The 25,968-nt window shown below is 40.5% G+C and overlaps 1 protein-coding gene across 4 annotated transcripts in view; it reads left to right on the forward strand.

Moving 5' to 3' along the window:
- The first annotated feature begins 12,297 nt into the window (after window positions 1–12,297).
- Window positions 12,298–25,968, forward strand: part of Taf1b (TATA-box binding protein associated factor, RNA polymerase I subunit B) — a 71,887-nt gene continuing 58,216 nt past the window's right edge. Inside the window, exons 1-7 of one of the 4 annotated variants that reach the window (XM_058578355.1) lie at window positions 12,298–12,417; window positions 13,774–13,872; window positions 19,080–19,167; window positions 21,551–21,648; window positions 22,057–22,152; window positions 23,076–23,146; window positions 23,549–23,618. In XM_058578355.1, coding sequence (XP_058434338.1) covers window positions 12,400–12,417; window positions 13,774–13,872; window positions 19,080–19,167; window positions 21,551–21,648; window positions 22,057–22,152; window positions 23,076–23,146; window positions 23,549–23,618 — 540 coding nt within the window. In that variant the 5' untranslated portion in view covers window positions 12,298–12,399. The other 3 variants (XM_058578356.1, XM_046441239.2, XM_058578357.1) reach the window with 3 other exon arrangements.

A 25,968-nucleotide genomic window follows, 5' to 3' on the forward strand; every position in this document is an offset into this window, starting at 1 on the left:
CCCTTTAAACTTTTAGCTGAGTTGTCCTGGGTTCCAAGGATGATGTTGGTAGGGCCAGGACATAAGGAGAGGGAGGTAGAACCAGCTCTAACATGGCCACATCAGTAGATCAGGGTCCCAGCCTGGCTACAAGGTGGCCACATTCCTTGAATTCCCATGACCTGGTCACAGAAGATAATGCAGCCCCTGGGGTGGCCTCATCTGGGGCCAAATCTGTTCCTCTCACCCACTCAAGGCTATCCTGTCATCCTCCCCTTCCTTTCCTGCATAACCAACATTTCATTTGCCTTAGAACACAAGATACTGCCCTAGTTGGCCTTTTAACCCCCTCCATTCATCCACAGCTCCCTTCAGCTATTGCCCAGCTATTGGCTCCTCCTGTAGGGAATTGTGGTCCCTTGCTCTCCACTTTCTTCCTCCTCTCACCTTGCCTTGAACCCCTCCCGTCAAACTCCTCCTTCCGGCTTGACTGAAATCACGCTGGTCAAGGCCTTGCATTTGCTGAGTCCCATGCTGAGCTCCCCAGACCCTTAGGCATTGGACAGTTGTTTCTTGGCACTTTCCTCACTTGGCTTCTGGTCACCACAATCCTCTGTTCTCCTCCTTCTCCAACATCTTTGTTTGACTGTTCTGCCCTGCTTGACTTCTAAGGCTACAGTGTCTTGTGTCCCAGCCTTGGGCTCCCTTTTCTCATCTGCCATGAGCTCTCGGTCCCTAGGAGTCTTCTTTCATCCCATGGCTTTAAATCCTCCTTAGACCCTGGTGACTACTGACTTCACACTACCAGGTAGAACCTCTCTTCACAATTCCAGTCTCGAGCGTCCGGCTTCCTGTTCAGTAGCTCCCCTAGTATTTCTAATAAACATGTCTTCCTAATAACACATCCCAAATCTTGATATACCTCCAGGTCTGCTCACAGCCCTCTCATAGATGGGCTCCAACCCACACCAGTACGTCATCCTTGATTCTCTTTTTCTCACAGCTACATCCATTCCATCATTGGCTCTACTTTCAAAATAGATCTGTTCCTCTCGCCCCATATGGTGCCTAGTCCAAGCACCAAGTGCCACCAACTCAAAGCCATGGCAGCCCATTCCCATTCTACCCAGGTCCTCACTGGTCTAGCCTTTACACTGCAGCCTGCATGTGACGTTGGAGCATAGACTAGACTATGTCACTCCTATTTAAGATCCTTTGATGGGTCTTGCATGGTGGTACATACCTATAATCCCCTGACTGGGGATGCTGAGACAGGGGTATTTCAGTGCAAGGCCAACCTCAGCAACTTAGCAAGCGCCTTATGGCTAAGGGCTGGGAATGTAGCTCAGTGTTTAAGCACCCTGAGTTCAATCTCCAGTATCAAAAAAAAAAAAATCCTTCAATGACTTCTTTTTTGTAATAATATCTTTATTTTGTTTTTATGTGTTGCTGAGAATCTAACCCAGTGCCTCACTCATGCTAGGCAAGCGCGCTACCACTTGAGCCACATCCCCAGCCCCAACTTCTTAACACATCATAATTAAATCAAAAGCCTAACTGTGGCCTCAGAGGTAAATTCAAAATACCCATTTTCAACAAGTGGAGGAATACATATCCATATGCACATTTCTATGTAAGTTAAAATTTACAAATATATTCCTGAGGCTAAGGATATAGCTCAGGGGTAGATGTTTGTGTAACATATGCAAGAGGGCCATGGGTTCCTTCTCTAGCACTAAATATATATATTCTTTATTACACACACACACATACACACACATGCGCACACACACACACTCATATTCCTTTGTATTTTCTAAGTAAACCAAACTATATTGTTAGAGTCTGTAAACAAGTCAGGATGGCGCCTGGCATTTTGCCAGAGAAATGTTAGGGTCTGTAAACAAGTCAAAATGGTGCCTGGCAAAATGCCAGAGGGAGTGGTTTGTGAAGTAACGTCAGCGAGCCATAAAGTGTGGAGATTCCTTATTGGTTGACTGCTGTATCAAGTTTATGTTAATTAAGATAAGCTGTGTAGAATGTATAAATACCTCTGTTGTCCTGCAATAAACGGCTCCCACTCCTGCTGTATCAACGTACACAAGTTGTTCGTCACCCCCTGGTTATTTTGCTGCAGCCGGACTGCAGCACTATATCTATTTATATAATAAAACTTTTTACAAAATTATGTAACAGCATTTATCAAATCTATATAATTCCTAAGTTATTTATTAGTTTTCATAAATTATTGGCATGATCTTTTAGCTTCACATGTTCTCACTAATGAAATGACAATGCCACCAGAGCTATGATTTGACAGAGGAAAGCACATTAAACTCCTCCAGTAACTTCCCTGTTCAATCAGTAGCCACTTGGTAACTTCTAGTCTAAAAACAGAGAATTTCTATTAATAACAACAATATTGTTTATGATAATGAATCAAACTTCAGTCCCCAGCAATAGAGAACAATTACATTAGTTTTTTTCTGATCCCTATGATATCATCTGAGATTGTTACATATTCAATATCTCATTACCGGCTACACGCAGAAGCCTTTTATGGAATGCCGTGTTTAGTTAGGTGGTCTCCAGTCCTTCCTGACAGAATCTAAACACTGTGGCTAACACTGTGCTTCTACCAGGCTACTTGGTTTTGACTACTATCTCAGCTACTGCCATAAATTTTAAAAGGCCTCTTTGAGTTTTTTTATCTATAAAGTGGACTGATGATGATGATGATGATATTCAGATGAGTTAATCACCTGGCTCAAAAAACAAAAAATGCTAGCTAGGCGTCAACTCTCACTTCATTAATGTTGCTAATGCCCTTGACTCCAAGGTGTGTAGTGGGTTTTAACAAACGTGTCCCCTCAAGTGGAGGCGGATTGCAGTGAGCCACAGTGAGAAGGCTGCGTGTATCCTGAGTCCCTTCCTCCCTCCGTGGCCTCCCCATCTCAGGCTGCTCATTATTCCAACCCCAATGACAGGGCTGGCCTGGGTGGAGCCCCCACGGGAAAGGTCTGCTTCCCCAGTCTCCCCCCATTCTCTCAGGGCCAGATTCATGAGTTGTAATCGCCACATGCGGGGAAAGGGTTGGTGGCCAGGGCAGGGCTTGCTGGCTGGCTGGCTGGCATAAGTGGACCCACCAGGAGACCCTCCTCTCTTCCCTGCCAGGGGCCCATGGTGGTGGCTAAAAGGCAGGACTTGGGGGGATGCCTGGTGTTATTATTTTAGCAAACAGATCCAGGCGGTCTGGACGTCCTGACTGGACAGGAGCCCTTTAGGCCTGAAGACCACTGGCCATTAGACCTGAGTCCAGAGGCCCCCATGGATGCCTCTCACCCTTTGCCCTCTGGCTACACTGGCCTCCTTTTGTTACTCAAGCTCTCCCTGGTTCTTGCCTCAGGGCCTTTTCATCTCCCCAGGATCTATTCCCCGTGTTCTTGCTCTGCTCCCCGTCCCTTCCCATCTCTGCTCTAATGGCCCTTCTTCAGAAGGGTCTCACTGGTGACCCTATAGAAATTCCCTTCACTTTCCCCACCCCAGTCACTCTGTATTCATCTCTTGATTTATTTTATAGCATTTATCATTCCGTAAAGTAATATTTTATATTGATGTCTTCTACCGTGGTAAATATGGCTACATGCAGATGACAAATACCGTAGCAAGTATTTTTTGGAGACATAGAAAACATTGCTGAAGATTTCAAAGAAACAAGTCTTAGAACAAATGACACAGGTCTGCCATTTGAAGTTCTGCTACGCAAGTGGATAAAAAAAAAGAAACGCTCCCAACACATCAGCGCTCCTGCAAGCGGCTGGATTCCATTTCACTAACTGGATGCAGACAGGACCTTCTTGTGAGGAGCCACTAATGGGAAGATGCACCAGGGAGCACATAAGCTAGGCAGTAAATAATTTCTCTGATAAAAACAGTATTTTGTGTTAAATTGTGTCTGAGTAACCACTGAAGAAATGTGTGCTTTGACTAGAATAATTAAAGGACTCTGAGGTAAGACGCCAGGAGGGCCCTCCACTGCCTCGTTCTCCAGCAGGAAGTAGCAGCAAAGTTGAAGGCAGAAGGGCACATCCTGCTGCAGAGTGACATGGTGTCATTAATTCCATAAACACAAGGCCATGCAGACATGGTGGGATCATTGTTGTCATCTGGAATGAGCTGGTGAATGTCCATGAAAGTCCTCTGCTCCCCACAGAAGGCTGGTGGATATCTGGTGGCAAAGTGCTTCCAGGACATGTCAGACCCACGGATGAGTTAAGTTACCCACCTTCTTTCTTTTTAAACAGGAAGGGAAGCAGCCCTGGGATGAAGAGAGATGTCAGTAATGTAAGACCTGGCAGACCTTTCTGGAATTTTGAATGCACTTAATTTGTCCCTTTGGGGTAAAGGAGAAGTTTTACCAAAATGAGCAGAAGGCCAGGAGTGCCAACTGGCTTTATCTTTCTATCTGTGACTATGAAAACCAACGGGCCCCTGACGCTGCCAGCAGTTTCCTAGATTTCTGATTCACCTCTCTTGTTTCCAAGAGATTTTATACCTCTGACGCCTCTTCATGCTCACAGAACCCCGCCGATCCCCACCTCAGCTAGGACTTGCTTCACTGGCAGCAATCAGAAGAGACCTTCCACCCATCCTCCGGGCGGCCTCTGCCTCGCTCTCCCCTTTCCTGGCCCTGCTGCAGATGAACAGTTGTGCTGGGATCCCCATCCTCTGTCAGCTCAATGACAGCCCTGAAACCCTTGCCTCTCTCTCCTGCATTTTCGCTTTCTCCCTCCAAAGGCTTGTTTCTATCAGCTGACAAACATCTTGAACAAGCAAGCCTAGAAAATAATGAGAGTCTCTTCTCACTTTACATCATCTATAGGCAATGGCTTCTCTGTTTGCAACCAAGTCCTTTGAAGAGTGGCCCACACTCTCCTCCCCTCTGTCTTTTTGATCACATTCTCTTTGGCTTTCATTCACAACACTCCACTGAAGCTGCTCTTGTCTGGGTCACTAGTGACGCTCATGTCCGGGTCTGGTGACCAGTGCCCATCTTCCTCTTACTGCGTCCTCAGGATTGTGGGAGGGGTGATGGATCCCTGCTTTTGTGCGTGGTTTCTTCGCTTGGATTCCAGGACACCTTGTGCTACTGGTTTCTCTTCTACCTCTTGGGCTCCTTTACTGGTCTCAGTCCCCTGACCTTTTTCTTTATGGACACCCACAGCCTCAGTAATCTTGTCCAGGTTCTTGACTCTCAAGGTTATAGCTCCAGTTGTGCCATGTTCCCTGAACATCAAACCATCTATTACCATGGTATTCAACACCTCCACCTGGGCCTGGCATAGGCGTCACTTACTTCAGCATATCTCAGACTGGGATCTTGTGTCTCTTTCTAAACTCTTGCATACCCACACATGGTCTTCCTGTCCAGTAAAGGCCAGCTGCCTTTTTACAGTGGGTCAAACCCAGATTTTGTAGTCATCCTCAACTCGTCTCTTTCACAGCCCACATCCAAACCACTGGGAAAGACTTTTTGCTTATACTTTTTCTTTTGCGGTTCTGGGGATCAAACCCAGGGCCTTGTGCATGCTGTGCAAGCTTTCTGACACTGAGCTACACTACCAGCCCCTGCCTATGCCTTTGAAATATACCCAGAAGTTGTCCCCTTCTCATCAGCATCACTACCACAGTCACCTGCCAGCATCCACATCTGGACTGTTTTAGGACCCTCCTAAGGGATCTCCTGTTCCCCTTGCTTCCTTACAACCTCTTCTCCACCCACCCAGAGGCAGCCTTGTGAAATGTAAGCCAGGTCCTGTCAGTCCCCTGCTTTCTGACTCACTGAGAATAAAACCTGGAGGCCTTATTATAGGCTACCAGGCCTCTTCCAGCTCTGGGCCCAGCCCCTACCACCTTTGCCTCTTATTAAAGGCCCTCTTATTAAAGGCCACCTTCCCATCTCAAGGTCTTTGTACTATGGCTGGATCCCTCACTGCTTAAGGTCCTCTCAAATGTTACCTCTAATCAGAGAAGTGTCCCCAGCTGGCTTGTCTACTGTAGCAGCCCTCACCCGCTGCCTCCCACATCTATTCTCCACTTTGTATCCTGCTTAATTTTTCTTCACAACAGTTTTTACTCCAAAGTATTTTATAAATATGTACTTATGTATTTATTGTGTCTCCCCAGATGGAGCATCAGCTTCACAAGGTGGACATTTTTGTTGTTGTTGTTTTATTCTCTGTGTGTCAGGCACACGTCCGCATTTAAATAGTAAGTAAATAGCAGAAAGAACAGTAGAATAGAGGAAAAGGAATAGGGGGAGGGAGGGAAAGGGGAAGGGAAGTAGTAGGGCCTGAATTAGAACAAATTATATATAACTAAAAAGAACCAATAAAAAATTCAATGAGTGTTTGCAAACATCTCCATTATCATGAAACATTTGGCTCTATGTGCCTTTGCAAAACATCTTTTACTGTTGCAACTTTCAGTAAAAGTTATTAAAATAAATTGAACATAAGACCAGAACAACAAACCTCTATATGACACTGTGGTAAATTTAAAATAATTAAAAAAAATAGTGAACTCTTTCATTATATACCTATTACTAATATTTTCATTGAAAGTCATTATGCTGACAAATTATTTAAATATTTATGTCATCATTCTAGTATTTCTAGTATGTATATTCTAGAATATATATCACTACAACCGACCTGCACGTGTACACAAAAACACATACACATATAATAGGAATGATGCTCAAAAATTTTTTTGGATACATTGTATGGAGAGGAGGAGATGTGAGGATAGGAATAGACTTGGACACATGTTTTTGGTTTTGTTAAATCACCCTTGACTCTAAGAACCAAATTTTACAGTTTAGCTATTACTGTGTAACAAATTATCTCAAAATTTAGTGACTTAAATTAATAGTCAAGCTGAGCTTGTTGGTGCTTGCCTGTAATCCCAGCAACTCTGGAGGCTAAGGCAGGAGGACTGCAAATTCCAGGCCAGTCTGGACAATTTAGTGAGACCCTGTCTCAAAAATAAATAAATAAATAAATAAATAAAATGCCTGGGGATGTAGCCCAGTAATAAAGCACCCCTGGGTTTAATCCCTGTACTGGCAGCAGGGGGACAATAGCCCAACCCCCAGCTACTAGGGAAACTGAGACAGGGGGCTCTCAGGCTCAAGACCATCCTGGGCTACTTAGCCTGGGGATATAGCCTAGTGGAGAGCATCCCTGGGTTCAATCCCCAGTACTGCAAACAAACAAAAAACAATACCCATTTTGTTCACTCCCAATTCTCCTGTTCCACTTAGCAACATGTGGGGTCATTCACTTGGCTTCATACTGGGTTGGTCGCTCACTTGTGTGATACCTAAGTTCTCTAGTGGCCTCTCCATCCCACATGGCAGGCTTGGGCTTCCTCACAGCACCGCTGTCTCAGGCAGCTGGACTTCTTGCCATGGCTGCTGACTTTCAGGAATGAGTATTCCAAGAGCAAAACCAAAAGCTGCAAAGACATTGCTTTGAAAATCGCGCAAAATCATTGAAATAGCTCTCTACTGGCCAAATCTGGGGGGGACAATGGAGGGCATTTTTCAATGGGAAGAGTAGAAAAGAATTCAAGGCCACTTTTAATCTGTTACAGGCTTCTTTTGCACATTGTTATGTTCATGAACTCATTTATGTTGTTGTATATAGCAGTTTTTTGTTTTTGTTTTTTCTTTGGTAAAGAATTTAACCCAGGGGCACTTTACCACCGCGTTACACCCCCAGCCCTTTATCTATTTATTTATTTAATATTTATTTTTTAGTTGTAGTTGGACACAATATCTTTACCATATTTATTTTTATGTGGTGCTGAGGATAGAACCCAGGGCCTTCCACATGCTAGGCGAGCACTGTACCACTGAGCCACGACCCCAGCCCTCATGTCTCTTTTATATGTTCAGGAGTGGAGTTGCTGGGTCATAATGAGCATGTATTCAGCTTTACTTCCCCAATACTTCTACCAATTTATGCTTCATCACGTAGTAGAAGAGAGTCAATTTATCCATATTCTTGCCAAATCTTGATATTGCCAGTCTTTTTACTTTTAGTCACTCAGCTGTGTGTGCAGTGATTTCTCAGTGTGGTTTTAATTTGCATTTTTATGATGAGTAATGGTATTGAGCACCTTTTCATTTATTTATTGACCATTGTCGAGCAGACAAAGGCGCGACATATGCAGTCAGAAGAGAAATAAAGAATGTCCACGTGCTTCTGCCCTTTTCAATGTTTTATTCACTTAAATCATTTAATACGATTTCACTCTATAGGTTCTTTTTTTCCTAATTTTTTTTAATTGTAGTTGGACACAATATCTTTATTTTATTTATTTAGTCTCGCACATGCTAGGCGTGCTAGGCGGGCGCTCTAACCGCTGAGCCACAACCCCAGCTCCATATAGGTTCTTAATCAAGGACATAATAATCCTTAATGCTAGGCACTGCAGTAGACATAATCAATTCACAGCAAACAATTCTAGATTAAGTCTAAGCACTTCAAACACACACAATCATGACAGGCTCATGACAGACTTTCCCTCTGCGTGCTAACCTCAAGTGTCAGATCAAAAGTCTCAAGCCTTAGGCTTTAAGACCAGCAGATGCACACTCACTCAGACCATGGTGATCAGATCAGAAACCAAGGCAGGCTTCTCCTTGGGTGGAGCTGACGGCTGGCTGAGGAGGTGGTCATAGGGAGATGTACTTTTCTCACCAATGTCAAGAGGCTGCTGTAGATTTTGAGAGTAGTAAGAACAATGCAGAGGATCAGGCAGATGAGAAGAGTTGGGATGTCAGTCCAGGTCCTCATCAGGCTCTCAGACTTGTGTGCATCAGTCTTGTCTGGCTAAATGTCTGTTCATTAGCTCCATTATTTATACCAAATTTTGGGGCTTTTGACCTCCTTTTTAATCCCTATCAGCTGCCACTGAGTCTCTCAGTTATGTCATTTACCCTGGGGTTAAAGCATCTGGTCTGGTGGTCCCACCCTGATCGTTTTGCCTTTCCTGGTTATGGGGTGAGACTAGCATGCCAGAGGCTTCACTCTGAGTTTGTCAGGGTGGGGAGAAGTGACTTGTTTGTGCCTGAGGGCCACACTGGAGGGCTCTGTAGGCGAGACTGCAGGTTTCAAACTGGAGTTTAAAATGGAGTTGCTTAGACTCAGGCCTCAGGCCATCCTTGCAACCATTTAGCTTTCCTCTTTTGTGAAATACCTGTTCTTTTTTCTACTTTTAATGGAAATATTATTTTTATTGATTTTTTAGGAAATCTTCATCTGTTATGTGTCTTGTTGAATTTATACATTATGAATATCTCCTCAGTCTTTAATTTGCCTCGTTGATGTCTTTCGATGAACTGAAGTTCTTAATTTTAATTAAATCTGATTTCATGATCTTTTCTTTCATGGGCAATTCTTCTCGTGCCCTGTTTACAAAATTTACTCCACCACAGTCATAAAGATATTTGCCTGTAGTTTTTTCTTTTTCTAGAAGCTGTATGGTTTTACTTGCCACATGTAGGTCTATGATCCTTTCAAACTAATTTGTGTGAGAAAGGGGTCAATAATGTTTTGTTTTGGACATTCAAATGATCCAGAACCATTTTTATTTGATTTTTTGGGGTACCAGGGATTTACCTCAGGGGTACGCGAGGTACTGCATCACATCCCCAGCCCTATTTTGTATTTCGTTTAGAGACAGGGCCTCACTGAGTTGCTTAGCACCTCCCTAAGTTGCTGAGGCTGGCTTTGAACTCAAGATCCTCCTGCCTTAGCCTCTGGAGTTGCTGGGACTACAGGTATGCATCACCACACCCAGCCCCAGAATAATTTATTTAAAAACTATTCCTTTTTTTAAAAAAACTTTTTGTTCAGATGTAAATGGACACAATACCTTTATTTTGTTTATTTTTATGTGGTGCTGAGGATCAAACCCAGAGCCTCAGCACATGCGAGGCAAGGGCTCTACCGCACAGCCACAACCCTAGCCCCTAAAAAACGATTCTTTCCCTACTGAATTTTATTGTTGTAAATCAGGTTTTATATGTACTTTTGGGTCCTTTTCCAGACTTTCTATTCAATTCTGTTGATCTTTTGTTCTATCCTTCTATCTAGATTACTCTTTATCTAGATCACACTTCCATTTACCTATGTATGTATGTATGTATTTAGTGGTGCTGGGGATTGAACCTGGAGCTTACACATGCTAAGTGTTTTAGTCAGTTTTTGCTGCTGTGGCCAAAAGACCTGTCAAGAACAGTTTTAGATGAGAAAAAGTTTATTTGGGGGCTCAGGTTTCAGAGATCTCATTCTATAAATAGCAGGCTCCATTTCCTGGAGCTCAAGGTGATGCTGAACATCATGGCAGAAGAGGAAGGTGAGGGGAAGCGGCTCAGGACATGATCAGAAAGCAGAGACTCCACTGGCCAAATACAAAATATATACCCCAAAGGCATGCCCCCGCAAAACCTACCTCTTCCAGCCACACCCTATCAGGCTTCAGTTACCACTCAATTAATCCCTGCCAGGGGATTAATGCGCTGATTGTGTTAAAGGTCTCATAACCCAAACATTTCATCTCTGCATGTTCTTATATTATGTAACACATGAGTTTTGGGGGGACACCTCACATCTAAACCATCATACTAGGCAATTACTCTGTCATATTTATAGTTTTTTAAAAATGTTAAGCAACCTTGCATTCCTAGGAAAAAACACAACTTGGTTGTATTGTCTTCTTTACATATTGATGAATACAACAAAGAACAGACGTTCAATTTGCTGTTTATTTGGAACTTTTGTGGCCAAGTTTCTGAGATAGATCTTAATTTTGATTTATCTTGAAACATCCTTGAAGAGGTTTTGGTGTCAAGGTTATGCTTGCTTCATAACATGTGCTGATAAGTTCTCTTTCTCTTTCCATTGCTTAGAAGAGAGTGTAAGATGTATGTTACTTCTCTATTAAAATTTGATTGAACTTACCAGCTAACCATGCCATGGGAGACTGGCATTTTCTATGTGACAGTATTCTTTAACTTTTGGAGTTGAAATCCTAAATAGCTGTGATCATTTAGATTTTCTATTTCTTCTTCTTCTTCTTTTTGTATTATCAGTGATTGAAACTAGAGGTGCTTAGCCACCATATTCAGGTTTTATTTTTTCTTGTATACATTTTGATAACTCGTGTTTTTCCAGGATCACTCCTGTTTTCTTCTAAATTGTCTAGTTTCTTGGTTGTTCACAATATCGTCTTATTTGTTTATGGTATTTGTAGTGATGCCACTTTTATTGTCTCAGTGTTGATTAATTTTGCTTTCTTCTTGTTCAATGTTTTCAGGTTTATTGAAATTTATCAGTCTTTTCAGAGTTAACATTAGTTTGTGAACGCTCCTTTCCATTGAATGCTTGCTTTCTCTACTAATTGCGTTTTAAATTTTTCCTTTCCATTACTTTTCAGTATAACCTTCTTTTTCGAACTTTTTTTTAGATGATGATGAACCTCAGTTTATGCAGTGCTGAGCATCAAACCCAGTGCCTCACACATGCTAGGCCAGCGCTCTGCCACTGAGACCCATCTCCAGTCCCAAACTTCCTGGAATGTGTGCCTAGGTCGAAGCTCTCTTCTCCTCTCGTCGAGACCTTCCTCGATGGCCCATTTCGAGTGGGACAGGCTCCTGAGAGCCCCTTCCTTGGCGCACACCACCACTCAACGTCACCGTGTCTCCTTTTTTCTCTTCCCACCAGAACAGCATCCCCGGGAGGGCGGCCTTTTGCTCGGTCTGAGTGCCAGGCCCTGCACCCGTTCTGTGGACGGGCCGGACCGGGACTGGGTTCAGCGGGCCCACGAGGCCCGCCGCGCGCGCCAGCGCTCGGTGAGGCCCAACTACAAGGGCCCGCAGTCGTGCCTAATTCCTACAGAGGAGGAAAGGAGGCACAGTAGGCGGGAGGGTCGCGATCAGACCTCTAACTCAACAGCCGCGCTCCTCCCTCCGCCTCGACTCCTCTCCCAGAAAAGTGCGGCAAGGGCGGGGGGACGCGCGGGAACCCGGCCTGGCGTCGCCTCGCCGGCGGCCTGAGGAACGCGTGGACTGGGGCCAGCAGCCGTCAGCGGGGTGCGCGTCCGAATCGCCCGCTGGTTCGCTGCAGGGTTTTGTTCACCGCGACCCAAGAAGGAACGTGGTCCCGGAGGCGGAGGCGGACGCGCGCTTCACGGAGCTTCGCCCGAGAGCGCCAAAGCGTCCCAGCGCACGGACGCAGGCTCCCGGAATTCAGAGTCCGGGGTTTGCGTTTCCGGCCGGAGGGCTCCTCCTGCGACTCCCGGAAGCGGCGCTCGCTGCCCTGGTAACGGGTTCCGCGCCGAGGCGGCGCGATGGAGCTGGAGGAGGCGGTAAGGAGGTGGCTCCTGGCGGGCCAGGACCGCGGGCCCCCAGGGCAGTGAGGCTGAGGAGCGGCGGTCGCGCGACGCCGTCAGGCCCAGGGCGGCCGCCCGCGGGCGCAGGGCGGGGCGAGGGATGGGGAGGGCGGGCCGCGTGCGCTGCGTTCCAGGCCGGGCGCGGCCAGAGCTGGGGTGGAGGGCGGTTGGCTGGGCGCGTCTGGGAGGAGGCCGCCACGCGCTTGCCGGGCCACCTGCCCAGCTGCCCTCTCCCCGGGATCACCCGTGCGTCCCACTGGCGCTGGCCTGGGTGCGGCCGAGGATCCTCGAGGCCTGTCAGTGCGGGGTCATTGACAGCTTTACCAAGCTGCCAAAATAAATCTGGCATTCATTTTTTACATACTACCTAAAATGCTGTATCCATTGACGTTATTAAATGAGTTTTTGGTAATTAGATCAATGATGATAATAAGTCCAACACGGAAGAGTTGAGAGTCGGAAAGTTAGGTCCTGGACGTACAGAGGCAGTGCTGTGCTAGAAGGTCGCCCAGAACAGGCTCGCGGAATTTGGTCGGGTGGGTATGGGGGATTGAACCCGGGCGCTGTACCACAGGACAACGTTCCAGACCTATGTATGTGTCTATTATATGAGACAGGGTCTCGCTAAATTGCTTAAGGCCTCACGAAGTTGCTGAGACAGTCCTCAAACTTGGGATCCTCCTTTTGAGTCTCTGGGATTACCGGCCTGCGCCACCATACCCCGCTCAATCAATGTTAACTGAATGGTTAAGGTCTAAATGCTAAATTGATGGAACTTAATCGTTACTCACCATAAGATATACATATTTGCTACCAGTAGGTTCCAAGTCTCTTTTGCTCACCATTGACTCCCAGCACCTAGTAAAATGCCCAGTTCTCATGTAGTTGATACTTTTCATACTGTTGAATGAATAAATCAAAACTAGAAACAACAAGAATCTAGTTTCATTTTGGTATGTGCTTTTAATGCCCTAGAGGAATTTCTAAATGGTATATGTAATTTTAAAGTCTTATTTATACTTTTATTTCACCATTTTTTTCTTAGCACTTTCAAGGAGTTTTATTTGTCTTTATTTCAGTTTATCCCTATCATGTTTTTTTTTTCTCCCCTCACAGACTGCATATTTTAGCACGTTGTCTGCAATTGAGTTTCATACTGCTTAAGAGATTGAGCTCTTCTCCTTGCTGAACAGATATCTCTGATATATTTTCTGTGATTTTTTTTTTTTAATTTATAGGGTAAAATTGACAGGAACCCTCCAAGTAGAACTAATAACTGCAGGGTTTAAACTGAATGTGGTTTTATATTAACACCTTTTCCCTCTTCTATAGGAAGAGTTTAAAGAACGCTGTTCTCAATGTGCTGCTGTCTCTTGGGGTCTTACTGATGAAGGCAAATATTATTGCACTTCTTGTCACAATGTTACAGAAGTAAGTAACATGTTTTTTATGAATTTTCTTAAGTTTTAAAAATTGCAGTTTCAGCCTAGTGGTTCTCAAAAAAACTGATGAACTTTATCTCTCATACAGTACCCAAATTCTAAGAATTTAAGTAGTCTTTAAATTCTCACTCTTGAATTAAGGAATTTGTAAATTAGATTGAGGATGAGCTTTTGAAGTTATGTTGAGCTATTTTCATTTTATCTTTCTGATGTGCCATACAAATTACAAAGTATTTCCTTATCTATTATCTCATTTCCTTCTCGTAACAACCTGTGAGATATAGTGTTGTGCCTATTTTTGATGGAGCAAGTGGGGCTCAAGAGTTGAATGAGTTTTCCAAATTCTTGCAAGTTTTGAGCCAAGTCTCGAACCTGAGTCTTCTAACTCCATGGTTCCTTTTACCACATCACACCTGCTTCTTAAGGTAGAAATTGTTATACTGTCCTTTGTAACTTTGGTAAATGAGATGTCACACTAGAAGCTCTAGGTCCTGTGACCACATCTTCAGACCAGTATAACCAAAATAATCAAGGTATGGACAGTCTACTGCTGGATAGGCTAATAGGACTCTGCTCTGTGGAAAGGAATTTGCTCAAAGCACACAGGGTCGGCAAATCTTCATTACGTCGGATTAAGACCTGACTTCCTTAACAAGACTCCTAAAGCACAAGAAATAAAATCAAGAATCAATAAATGGGAAGGATTCAAACTAAAAAGCTGCTTCTCAGCAACGGAAACTATCAATAATGTGAAGAAAGAGCCTACAGAATGGGAGAAAATCTTTACCATATGCACATCAGATAGAGCACTAATCTCCAGGATATACAAAGAACTCAAAAAACTTAAGCCAAAAAAACAAATAACCCAGTCAATAAATGGACTAAGGAACTGGACACTTCTCAGAAGAAGATATACAGTAGATCAACAAATATATGAGAAAATGTTCAACATCTCTAGTGATTAGAGAAATGTAAATTAAAAGTACTCTAAGATTTCATTCTGACTCACTCCAGTCAGAATGGCAATCATTAAGAATACAAGCAACAATTTGGGGCTGGGGATGTGGGTCAAACGGTAGTGCACTCAGCTGGCATGCGTGCGGCCTGGGTTCGATCCTCAGCACCACATACAAACAAAGATGTTGTGTCCGCCGAAAACTAAAAAATAAAATATTAAAAAATTCTCTCTCTCTCTCTCTCTTTAAAAAAAAAAAAAAAAGAATACAAGCAACAATAAGTGTTAGTGAGGATGTGGGGGGAAAAGGCACACTCACACAATGCTGGTGGGACTGCACATTGGTACAGCCAATATGGAAAGCAATATGGAGATTCCTTAGAGAACTTGGAATGGAGCCACCATTTGACCCAGCTATCCCACTCTTCGGTTTATACCCTAAAGACTTAAAATAGCATACTTCTGTAACATAGCCACTTCAATGTGTATAGCAGCACAATTCACAATTGCTAAACTATGAAAGCAAACTAAGTGCCCTTCAACAGATGAGTGTAAAAAGACACTGGTACATATTCACAGTGTACTTATTACTCAGCATTAAAAGAGAATAAAATTATGGCATTTGCAGGTAAATGGATGGAGTTGCGAATATCATACTAAGTGAAATAAGCCAATCTCAAAAAAACAGGTGCCGAATGTTTTCTCTGATAAGTGGATGCTAATACATATTGGGGGGGCCCATGGGATAAGTGGAGGAACTTTGGATGGGGCAAAGGGGAGGAAGGGAAGGGGCAAAGGGGTAGGAAAGATGATGGAATGAGACCAATATCATTACTCTAGGTACATGATGATTACACAAATGTGTGACTCTACTTCACCTACAACCAGAGAAGTGAAAAATTCTGCTCCATTTGTGTACAATGAATCGAAGAGCTTTCTATGTCATGCATAACTGATTAGAACTATTACATTTAAAAAACAAAACAAAATAAAAAAACAAGTTCTATAGCTTCTCGAAGAACCTAAAGATCAAATGGAGCAGCTCCTGGCATTTGACCTTGTCTCATTCTAAAAATGAAATGTCTAACTTTTATTAAATGTTTGGATGGAAAATTCACAATAATTAAACTATGGAACCAACCTCGCTCAATGCCCTTCAAAGGGATTGAATGGATAAAGAAACTGTGGTATATATACATAATAACTATTACTCAGCTTTAAGACAAAATAAAATTATGGCATTTTCAGGTAAATGGATGGAGTTGGAGAATATCATGCTAAGCGAAATAAGCCAATCCCAAAAAACCAAAGGCCAGATGTTTTCTCTGATGAAATTGTTGGTGTAAAAAAGATGTTCATTTATCTTGATTATGGTGATGGTTTTATGGAGATATTATGTATCTTGAGTTATATATAAATATATGTACATACGCAAGCACATCAGATTGTTCACTTGAAATATATGCAGTTTGATCCTCTGCTTTGGTGCATATTAAGGCACTAGTGTTTAGTGACACTAAACTCACTGTTAGACCACAGTGCAAACGTAAATGTGCTGAAGGAAGCCTGTGGCCTAATAGACTTGCCATTAGCAGATGAAGTCAGCATACTATTTTTAATAGAAATTTAACTACCATAACTCATTGTCTCTTTTATTTCTGTCTTTGATAATTCCTTTTATTTGTCCTGGCTGATTAAATTCACTGTGATTATTATTTTTTTTTTAATATTTACTTATTTATTTTTGTTTTCGTTGGACACAACATCTTTGTTTGTATGTGGTGCTGAGGATCGAACCCGGGCCTCACGCATGCCAGGCGAGCGCACCACCGCGGGAGCCACATCCCCAGCCCCGACTGTGATTATTTTTTATCTTAAAAAGTTCTGATACCACTGAATAGCTCCACATTTAAATGACTGTCAATTCACATGGAATAAATTTATCAAGAATGTAGAGTTCTTGAAAGTGGGCAGCATATTTTTTATAAAGGCCAAGAACCTAGCTCAGAGCTTCCTTCCATAAAATAGACAAAACTCTGTTGTAGGGCTTTGGTCTTTACTCTTGGCTTTATGGCAGTGCAGATGTGTTCATTACATAGAATGTGATGTAGTTAGTGCTCCCTGGCATTCATTGTGTAGTATGGTGTTGAGACCCAGTGGGAGGGGAATGAGCAGTGAGATAGTGGTTATACCTTTGAAAAATGGAAATCATGATACAAATTACCCAATTTTTCTATCCCTCTCATTGTCTTCCAGCTTATTCTGTGTATGATTCTTCTAGCTCTAGGCACTCTGTGGAGTCTGAGAAAAAGATTTCCAAATTGCTAAGGAATAGGAAACTTATTGATGTGTTTTATCCAGGAAAAAAAATGTAAGGTCTTAAATTTGGCCAACTTAAATAATAGATATTTTTATGATATTTCATGGATATTTAATAAAAGTGTATAGGCTGGAATTATATAAGTTTAATAGGTTTTTAAGATTATAAGAGCAATACATGTTTATTGTAGGAAATTTTGAAATTGTGAAGATGAAAGCTTAAATTAATGATCTCAACACATTTCAGAAATTTCCTTTTTTTTTTTTTTTTAACATATTTTTTTTGGGTTATCAGTCGACCTTTATTTGATTATGTGGTGCTGAGAATCAATCCCAGTGCCACACATGCTAGGCAAGTGCTCTACCACTGAGCTACAACTCCAGCCCAAGAATTTCCTTTTCGTCTTTTTTTCCTATGTATGAGAGAGGTAAGGGGATCTGAGATCTTTTTATTTGTGATATTCTAAACATTTGCAGATATTTTTGCTGACTCTAAGTAATTCCTTAATATAATCATTCAGTAATTTACTTACAGCTCTAATTTTAGATATTTAGCTTTTTCTAGTTTTTTTGTTGTTTCACATTTTGTATAATCTGTATTTTGAGCCTTTTTTTCCTGACTATCCTTTATAAGTTTTACTTGTTATTGCTAGATAACTGCTTTTGTATTTACTTTGACATGTCTTATGTTCTCAGTGTGACCAACCTAGTACACTAAAATTGCTTTGAAAATATTTTCTGTGACTAGATAGACTACATCCCAAAAATCCTGTCATCTTTTATTTCTAATGAGAGTTAAAGATAAATTTCATTCATTTTTGGTTGTGAGAAAGCCAGAATCTTAGACACTTGATCTTGAGAGCAGTAGGAAGAAAAAGACTTTGGTATGGGGCTAGGGTTGTAGCTCAGAGCTAGACTGCTCACCTAGCATGTGTGAGGTACTGGATTCGATCTTCAGCACCACATAAAAATAAAATAAAGATATTGTGTCCAATTTCTCTGATTTTTCAAATGTTATATTAGACAAAATATTGGCTCAAATTTAGGGAATCTGATATAGAAACATTATGAAGGTAGGGTAAGGAGGTTGATCTAAATTATTAAAAAAATCATAATTGATGTTACACATCATTGTTTATGTGCAAACTAAAAACTCATGCAGAAAAAAATTGTTAGAAATAATTTAGGAGATTAAATTCATATTTGAAGTGATTCTGTAATACTGATATAAATGGACTACCATATAAACAACTACTTCCCATGTTTTCAAATATAAAAAAAAAGATATTGTGTCCATCTATAATAAAAACTAAATATTAAAAAAAGACTGGTATGAATTATATTAATCAGTTAATCATTCTAAAATTCTGTAAGTTTCACTAAAAACAAAGAATAGTACTTTTATAATTTTAGACATGAAAGCAGTTATAGAGTAATATTCAAACACATGGAAAAAGAGGCATCAATAGTATGGCAAATACAGAAATTATTTTAATGCCCAAGTGTGTTTTGCGTGGAGGAAAGAAAAAAAGTAAATTTGACTTTTGATTTTGTTTAATAGAGTTAATCAGTGATTTAAAATAAAGTTTATTCATTTAACAGACACTTCGTGGTTACTATGTTTAGGCACTGTTTTAAGAATCAAGAAATTGTTGGGGGTGGCAGAGCATGCTTGCCTAGTAAACACCTAAGGCCCTGAGTTCCTCTGAGTTCCATCCTCAGCCCTGGGGGGGAAAAAAAAAGAAAGAAATTGTTAATGAAAAAGCAACATAAAGTTTAGCCAGAATATTACAACTTATATGATTTTCCCAAGACCATGATTGGTCTTGGCATTTGCAATTTGGTTTATTATACTTCTCAGAGCATACTTGATGCTATGGGAGATGTAAAACCTTCATAAGGTCTGTGTTTGTTTCCTGTAGAGATCTAAGGAAGTCATAAACACTGATGCTATTCCTAATGCCAAGATAAAAACCATCAACAGGGGGCTTAAAAGAAAAAGAAAGCATGGTAAGCTCGTTCTTCATTTGTGCTTAACTTTTGTTTTTCCTTTTAATTTTTTTAGTTATTAATGGACCTTTAATTAATTAATTAATTGTTTGTATGCGGTGCTGAAAATTGAACCTAGTGCCTCACACATGCAAGCACTCTGCCACTGAGCCCCAGCCTCACACTTAACATTCTTTATTCACATCTTTCACTGTCATGATTTGGGGGCATGGAATGGAAGTTTAAATAGATTCTAGAGAAAATGCTAGCTTTACAGCAGATATTCCAAAATTGAATTAAAATTGGTAACAATTGATGGTAAAATTGGAAGCAGATGTATTAAATCATACCTTTTATTAAATCCTTATTACTGTCATTGAGTTGCTTTTCCAGTGGAGCAACTATTATGCAAAAGATAATAATAGCAAAAGGAACATTTATTTTTATCTACTGGCATATATTCTTCTGTTGCATGTCTATTATTGATTAGAAATATGATTTTCTATGCTTTTCAAGGAAAATGCTTATTGTCCACAATCATTCAACTGTAGTTAGGTGAGTTAAACACAATAAACTTTCAGAAGCCCATTTCTCATGTTGAATTTTGAGCACACCCTTTTAAAATAGGAAGATTATTTTCCCTTAAAATAGCCTCAGCATGGGTGTGCTTGGAAAGATAATCTATTTTATTAATCTAATGAGTACATATAATTAACCATTATTGAGAAGGATTGGAGGTAAAGTCCACTGAAGCGTTTTATTTTTGTGACTAATGACCTAGGACCAGATTCTCAAATTTGAAACCAGGGTAATGATAATAGTAGACTTTTCTACATGAGGTAGCTGTGAAGATAACACATACGTAAAATATTGTGCAAATATATATATATATATATATATATATATATATATATATATATGAATGAAAATTAAATATTTACATGGAATACATTGACATTCTTAGATGAATAACAGAGAATGCCTAAATACTAACTCATGTTCCCTGCTTTTAATGATGACTTTAGTATGCTAACTATTTATTTTTCTCCCTTTTAGGTTAATATTTCAGAAAAATCACAGTTAATGAAAAACATTTAAAATCTGAAATTATACAAAATTCTTAATTTTAGCACTTGAATTTTAATTGGACTAAAACCTGATTAATTTTTCTTAAATTTTATCAGAGTAAATCCTGATTAATTCAGACTTGATGTGTTTAAATAGTTACAATGTGAAGTTTAATTGTAAATTCCTCAAGGAACTCCAGGTGCTTAATAAGGGGTTAAGTGTCTATAGTCAACCGTATCTTCTTAGTCTCTTCATCTCTGAAATGAAAAGAGTAATATCATTTATTTTGTAAAATAGGAATAGACTCAGAATTTAAAATGCCATTTTATCAGTTTCTAAGTTTCTGAAACAGCATGCTGGGACAGTGTATGGATGCATCAGAAATACAAGCTTTCTGTTACACCCTGAGATCCCTTCCAGGATGGGATTGAGTTAGTCGGAGGGTGTTGGGAGACACTGAGACATTCAAGTAGGGGAGATGGGTTGAGTCCTCTGCCACGTGTATGGGAGAAGGATTCTGGAAGACAGTAACAGACTTCAGAAGCTGTTTTTAAAGAATTGATAACATACTTATATTTATCCTGTAATGAGGAGTAAAACACATCGTGGTGTTACAATTTTAATGTTTTCTTTAACTGGTTGCCATAGTCATTTAACATTTGCTCTGTCTGTTGCTGTCTATTGTGGTGGCATATTTCTTAATAATGTCTTAGGATGGTTTTGAGGATTCAAGAAAATAATTTACTTAAAATACTTTAGTACGCACTTGGTATGTGGGCAGAGATCAGGAAGTATTAGATTTCTTGCTTTCAGTTTCTCCCTATAATGTAAAATTATATCTGCAAAAGTAGAATGCCATTGAACAGCTTATTTTCTTTGAATGTTCTTTTTGCCTTTTTCACACTCTTGGACTATCAGATCCTGATATTTGTCATCTTTTGCCAAGTAATTTGCTGGGCTATTGTGAGTGATGGAAGCAATGACTGAGTGCTTTCATTTAGGATTCTGTTTGACAATGTCTGGTAAAATATCATTTCAAAAACTTTTTTCACTTTTTTAGTGTGCTAACTACTTATTTTTCTCCCTTATAGGTTAATATTTCAGAAAAATCACAGTTGATGGAAAACATTTAAATATGAAATTATATAAAATGCTTAATTTTAGCATTTGTGTACAAATTTTCTAGACTAGAAACAAGAGAATGTAAGAATTGAAACTATTCAGGAGCACAGAAAAATTCAAGTTACAGTGTATAAACACAAATTGTAACTATGTAGTAGCATCGAGTTAGTAAATTAGGAGTGCAAAGTCTAACATGTGGTTATTTGTCATTTAGAAAAAGGCTGGGATTGGTATGTGTGTGAAGGTTTTCAGCACATACTTTACCAACAAGCAGAAGCCCTAAAGGCCCTTGGAGTGGGCCCTGAGTTAAAGGTAAGTCTTCCAGTATCTAGATGTTACCTTTACATTTCATTGCTGGAAGAGTAAGATTCAGAGTAGAATTAAGAAGAAATCATTATTAGTGCTAGGGGTTAGGGGCTTTGACCCTGACTAGAAACATAGTGATGCATAAGTTGTTTTCTTTCTCTGATCCTTAATTAAAATGTAAGAGAAAGGGTTTAACTAAGTGATCTATAATGTCCTTTTCTTCTTTGAAATGTAAGATTAAGAAGAGCTATTACATTTTCCCCACATACCTGCTATTATGCTATCTTTCTACTTGAGGAAAAGCAGGCATTTAGGTGAAAGCAGTATATAAAGTACAAGAGGTTCTGTGGTACATATGCACTTGAACATTTGTTGTCATAACCTGAATCACCACTCATTTCCCTTCCACCTTAGAATGAAGTTTTACATAATTTTTGGAAGCGCTACCTTCAGAAGAGCAAGCAGGCATATTGTAAAAACCCAATATATACCAGTGGAAGGAAAGCTAAGGTAAGTCACAAGTCTGAGAAGTGGGACTAAAAGATGTGTAGTGAGACAGAGCTGGAAATATGGGGTTTGTGAGTAGTTTGAGTATGGGATTGTGATGTTTTAAGAGGATTTTGGTGAAGAAGCTTTCAGTTTAGTCCAGGACAGGGTCTCTGATTTAGACATCAAAATGAATTTTGACTTCTTATTAGACTAATTAATTTTTTAGATAGAAGCTTTTTAAAAAATATTTTTGTTGTAGATGGACATAATAACTTTATTTATTTATTTAATGTGGGGCTGAGGATCGAACCCAGTGCTTCACAAGTGCCAGGCAGGCAGGCACTCTACCACTGAACTGCAACCCCAGCCCTAGGTAGAAATTTTAAGGAATTTCTAAATGTGCTATTATTAAAAGTTTGTTTGTTTTCTTTTTTGTATGTTACTCTTTTTGCTTGGAGTACTTATTTACTTTACCTGGCATTTCAAGATTCAGCTCAGTTATCTCTTCTCAGAAGCCTTTTTTTTTTTTAATATTTATTTTAGTTGTAGTTGGACACAATACCTTTCTTTATTTTATTTTTATGTGGTGATGAGCATCGAACCCAGGTCCTCACGTGTGCTAGGTGAGTGCTCCCGCTGAGCCATAACCCCAGCCCTCAGAAGCCTTGATGTGAGGGAAAAACAAGCCCATGTACCCCGTTCCCTACATCTACTGGAGCAGCTGTATTTTTGGCAGCTTGTTTTTGACTGCTTTGCCGATGTGTCATGAAACATTTGTTTGGTTTAAAGACAGTTGCACTGCTAAGAAAGGCCAGTTTGCTGTGTTTGATATGCAGTACTTGCCCTCCAGGACTGAGAAGAAGAGATTCTTAATCTGTTTGATTCCCATTTGCTAAGAGCTTGGGAATTTGTTCCTGTGTTTCCTTGTTTGTTCTGGTCCTCAGGCTCAACATGCGGAGTTCAGTGACCTGGCACCAAGAAGCCCAGGTCTGTGTGAAAGGAAGAGGTTACAGAGGTGAGACAAGGAGGCATCTCTGAGCTGTTAGTATCTGCAGTGCTGCTGGTCTTAAGAGTGAGAAGTTTAGAGTAAGCAAGTCATGCAGGAGACGATTACAGGGGGAAGAAAAATTAAGGAATTAGTTTGAGAAACTTCTTAAAAATGTGACACCATGAATTTAAACTCAAGAAAAATAACTTGAATGTACCAGGAAAATAACATTTTATGGTCAGAGTTATGACACATTATCCTATCTTGATATAGAAGACAGGTACTTCGCAAGAAAAGCAAAAGATACTGTATGGTTCTAAGATGACAATTTAGAAGAGAAAATAGCAACCAAACTAGTAACAACTTGATCTTAAGATTTCATAGCTGAGATTTTTTTTTTTTTTTTATTTTTTAATATTTATTTTTTAGTATTTGGCGGACACAACATCTTTGTTTGTATGTGGTTCTGAGGATCGAACCCAGGCCGCACGCATGCCAGGTGAGCGCGCTACCGCTTGAGCCACATCTCCAGCCCCTAAAATATTTCTTTTTTTTTAGTTTTAGGTGGACACAATATTTTTACATTTACGTGGTGCTGAGAATCAAACCCAGTACCTCATGCATGCTAGGCGAGCACTCTACCACTGAGCCACAACCCCAGCCTGAGATTTTTTATATTATGTTGTGTTTTTTTTTTGTTTTGTTTTGATACTGGGGATTGAACAGGGGCTTTTGACCACTGTGCTACATCACCAACCCACCCCACTTTTTAAAATTTTTATTTTGAGACAGGGTTTCACTAAGTTTCATAGGTCCTAAGTTGCTGAGGCTGGCCTCCCATCTTGAGATACTCCAGCTCAGCCTCCTGAGCTTAGCTGAGGTATTCGTTGATTGTATTTGGGACTTGTCTAACACATAGAAAATATAAAATAGAAACCTAGGGTTCTCTGTGGCATTTAAATATTTTCAAGTTAGCGTAAGATTTAAAACCAAAAGGTTTTGTTGGTTTGAGTAAACATCTAGATAAAGCAGTATTAGTGTCACACTCAAATCTTGGTAAATAAATAAGCACAAAGAAAAATTTTAAGCTAATATATAAATTAGTAGTATAATTTCAGTTGCTAAAGTACAGCTATATTGTTGTGTGTTTACATGTGTGCTTGTATGTGTGTGTTTGGGAGTAGGTGTTGAGGGTTGAACTCAAGGCCTCATACATGCTAGGCAAGTACTTTATGGCTGAGCTATATCCCCTGCTCCTATACTGTCTTTTGAAAGGATGGGGAACCCTGACTTTTGAATTAGAAGCTTGGAGGCTGGTCTGTGACTCCGTGGTAGACCTCTTACATAGCATGTTCAGGGCGCTGGATTCTATCCCTAGCATTGCAAAAGAAAGGAAGGACTTAGAAGCTTAACCTTCTCAAACACCCAATAAATATTTTTTTGTAGTGCTTTGGGTGTGACTATTTCAGAAGCAGTAGGAGGCTTGTATTTGAATCCTCGTCCTACTACCTTGAGCTGTGGAATCTAGGGTGGAATCTACTGGAAACTTGCAAAAGAAAACCAATAAACAAGCAAATATATAAATCAGGGTAAGGGGAATAAGAGTGGGACTGCAGGGAAGGATGCTGTGTTATCAGGTGGTTTGGAAGGCCTTCCTGAGGATGGAGCTTAAGGAAGTGAGAGAGAAGATACAGGGATATGGATAAGAAATGCAGAATTTCAGGCCTCACCCAGACCAAACCTAAATCTGAATTTTAACAGACCCCTAGATGCTTTCTTTATCTACTAAAGTTTGAGAAGCACTGCCCTAGGTAAGCCCTGGTGGGGGCTGGGAACAAATGGTATCCTTGGAGATAAGTGGTTGAATCCTAGATAAACTTTGAAGATAGAGCCAACAGGATTTCCTGATGGACTGGATGTGGGGTGTGGGAGAGAAAAGGGTGACTATAAAGTTTTTGGCCTGAGCAGCTGAAGCAAGGAGTTACCATCAACTGAAATGGCAGGTGGAACAAGAACATCAGGAATTCAGTTTGGGGCATATTAAAAGTTTGAGACAGGTGTGAGACATCCAAGAGGAAATGTCAAGTGCAGTTAGACATTTAAGTCTGTAGTTCAGGAGAAAAGTCTAGGCTAGAGATAGAAATTTGAAAGCTGTCAGTTTGCATTACCATCATTAAATCTAGAATGCTGTTGTTTATAAGATACACCATTATTGGAAGTACTCAGAAAAAAAATGCTGCAGATTAAATCATGATGTACCACCAATTATAATCTACATTGTGATTTCAAGGATGTTAAAATATGGGGATAAAGTATATTTCATAATTAAAGTATAGTAGCTAATATTTAAAACCATAAGGCTGGTGGACGTCACCAGGGAGTTAATTGATTGCAGTTGGGGCATAAATAGATTGAGAGAAGAGAAATTCGAGATAGCACTTCAGAACTTTATTGAAGAATTTTGCTGCAAAGAAGTACAGAGAAATTGTGTGGGAGCTGAGGTCAAGAGGAAGTTTTTAAAAGAGTAGTATAAATGAGGGCATATTTGTGTACTGATGGAATGATACAGGAGAGAAGAAATATTCACAATGGAGAGAAAAAAATGGAAGTGTTATCTTTAAATAGGTAAGAGAAGTAGAATCGATTGCACAAATGGAGAAATTGGCTATAGGTGGGAATTTGGATGATCCAGAAGAATTGGGAAGAGGGCAAAGGATAATGTGAGCTGCTCATAGGCGCTTGCTGCAGGAGCCTGTGGAAGTTTGGGGTTTTTTTCTTTCTTATTTGTAGTTGACACAATACTTTTATTTACTTGTTTTATTGTGGTGCTGAGGATTGAACCCAGTGCC

The sequence above is a fragment of the Marmota monax genome, unplaced genomic scaffold (assembly GCF_021218885.2).
Source record: "Marmota monax isolate L192 unplaced genomic scaffold, Marmota_monax_Labrador192_F-V1.1 WCK01_AAM20220418_F8-fsc00010, whole genome shotgun sequence".
NCBI classification, from domain to species: domain Eukaryota; kingdom Metazoa; phylum Chordata; class Mammalia; order Rodentia; family Sciuridae; genus Marmota; species Marmota monax.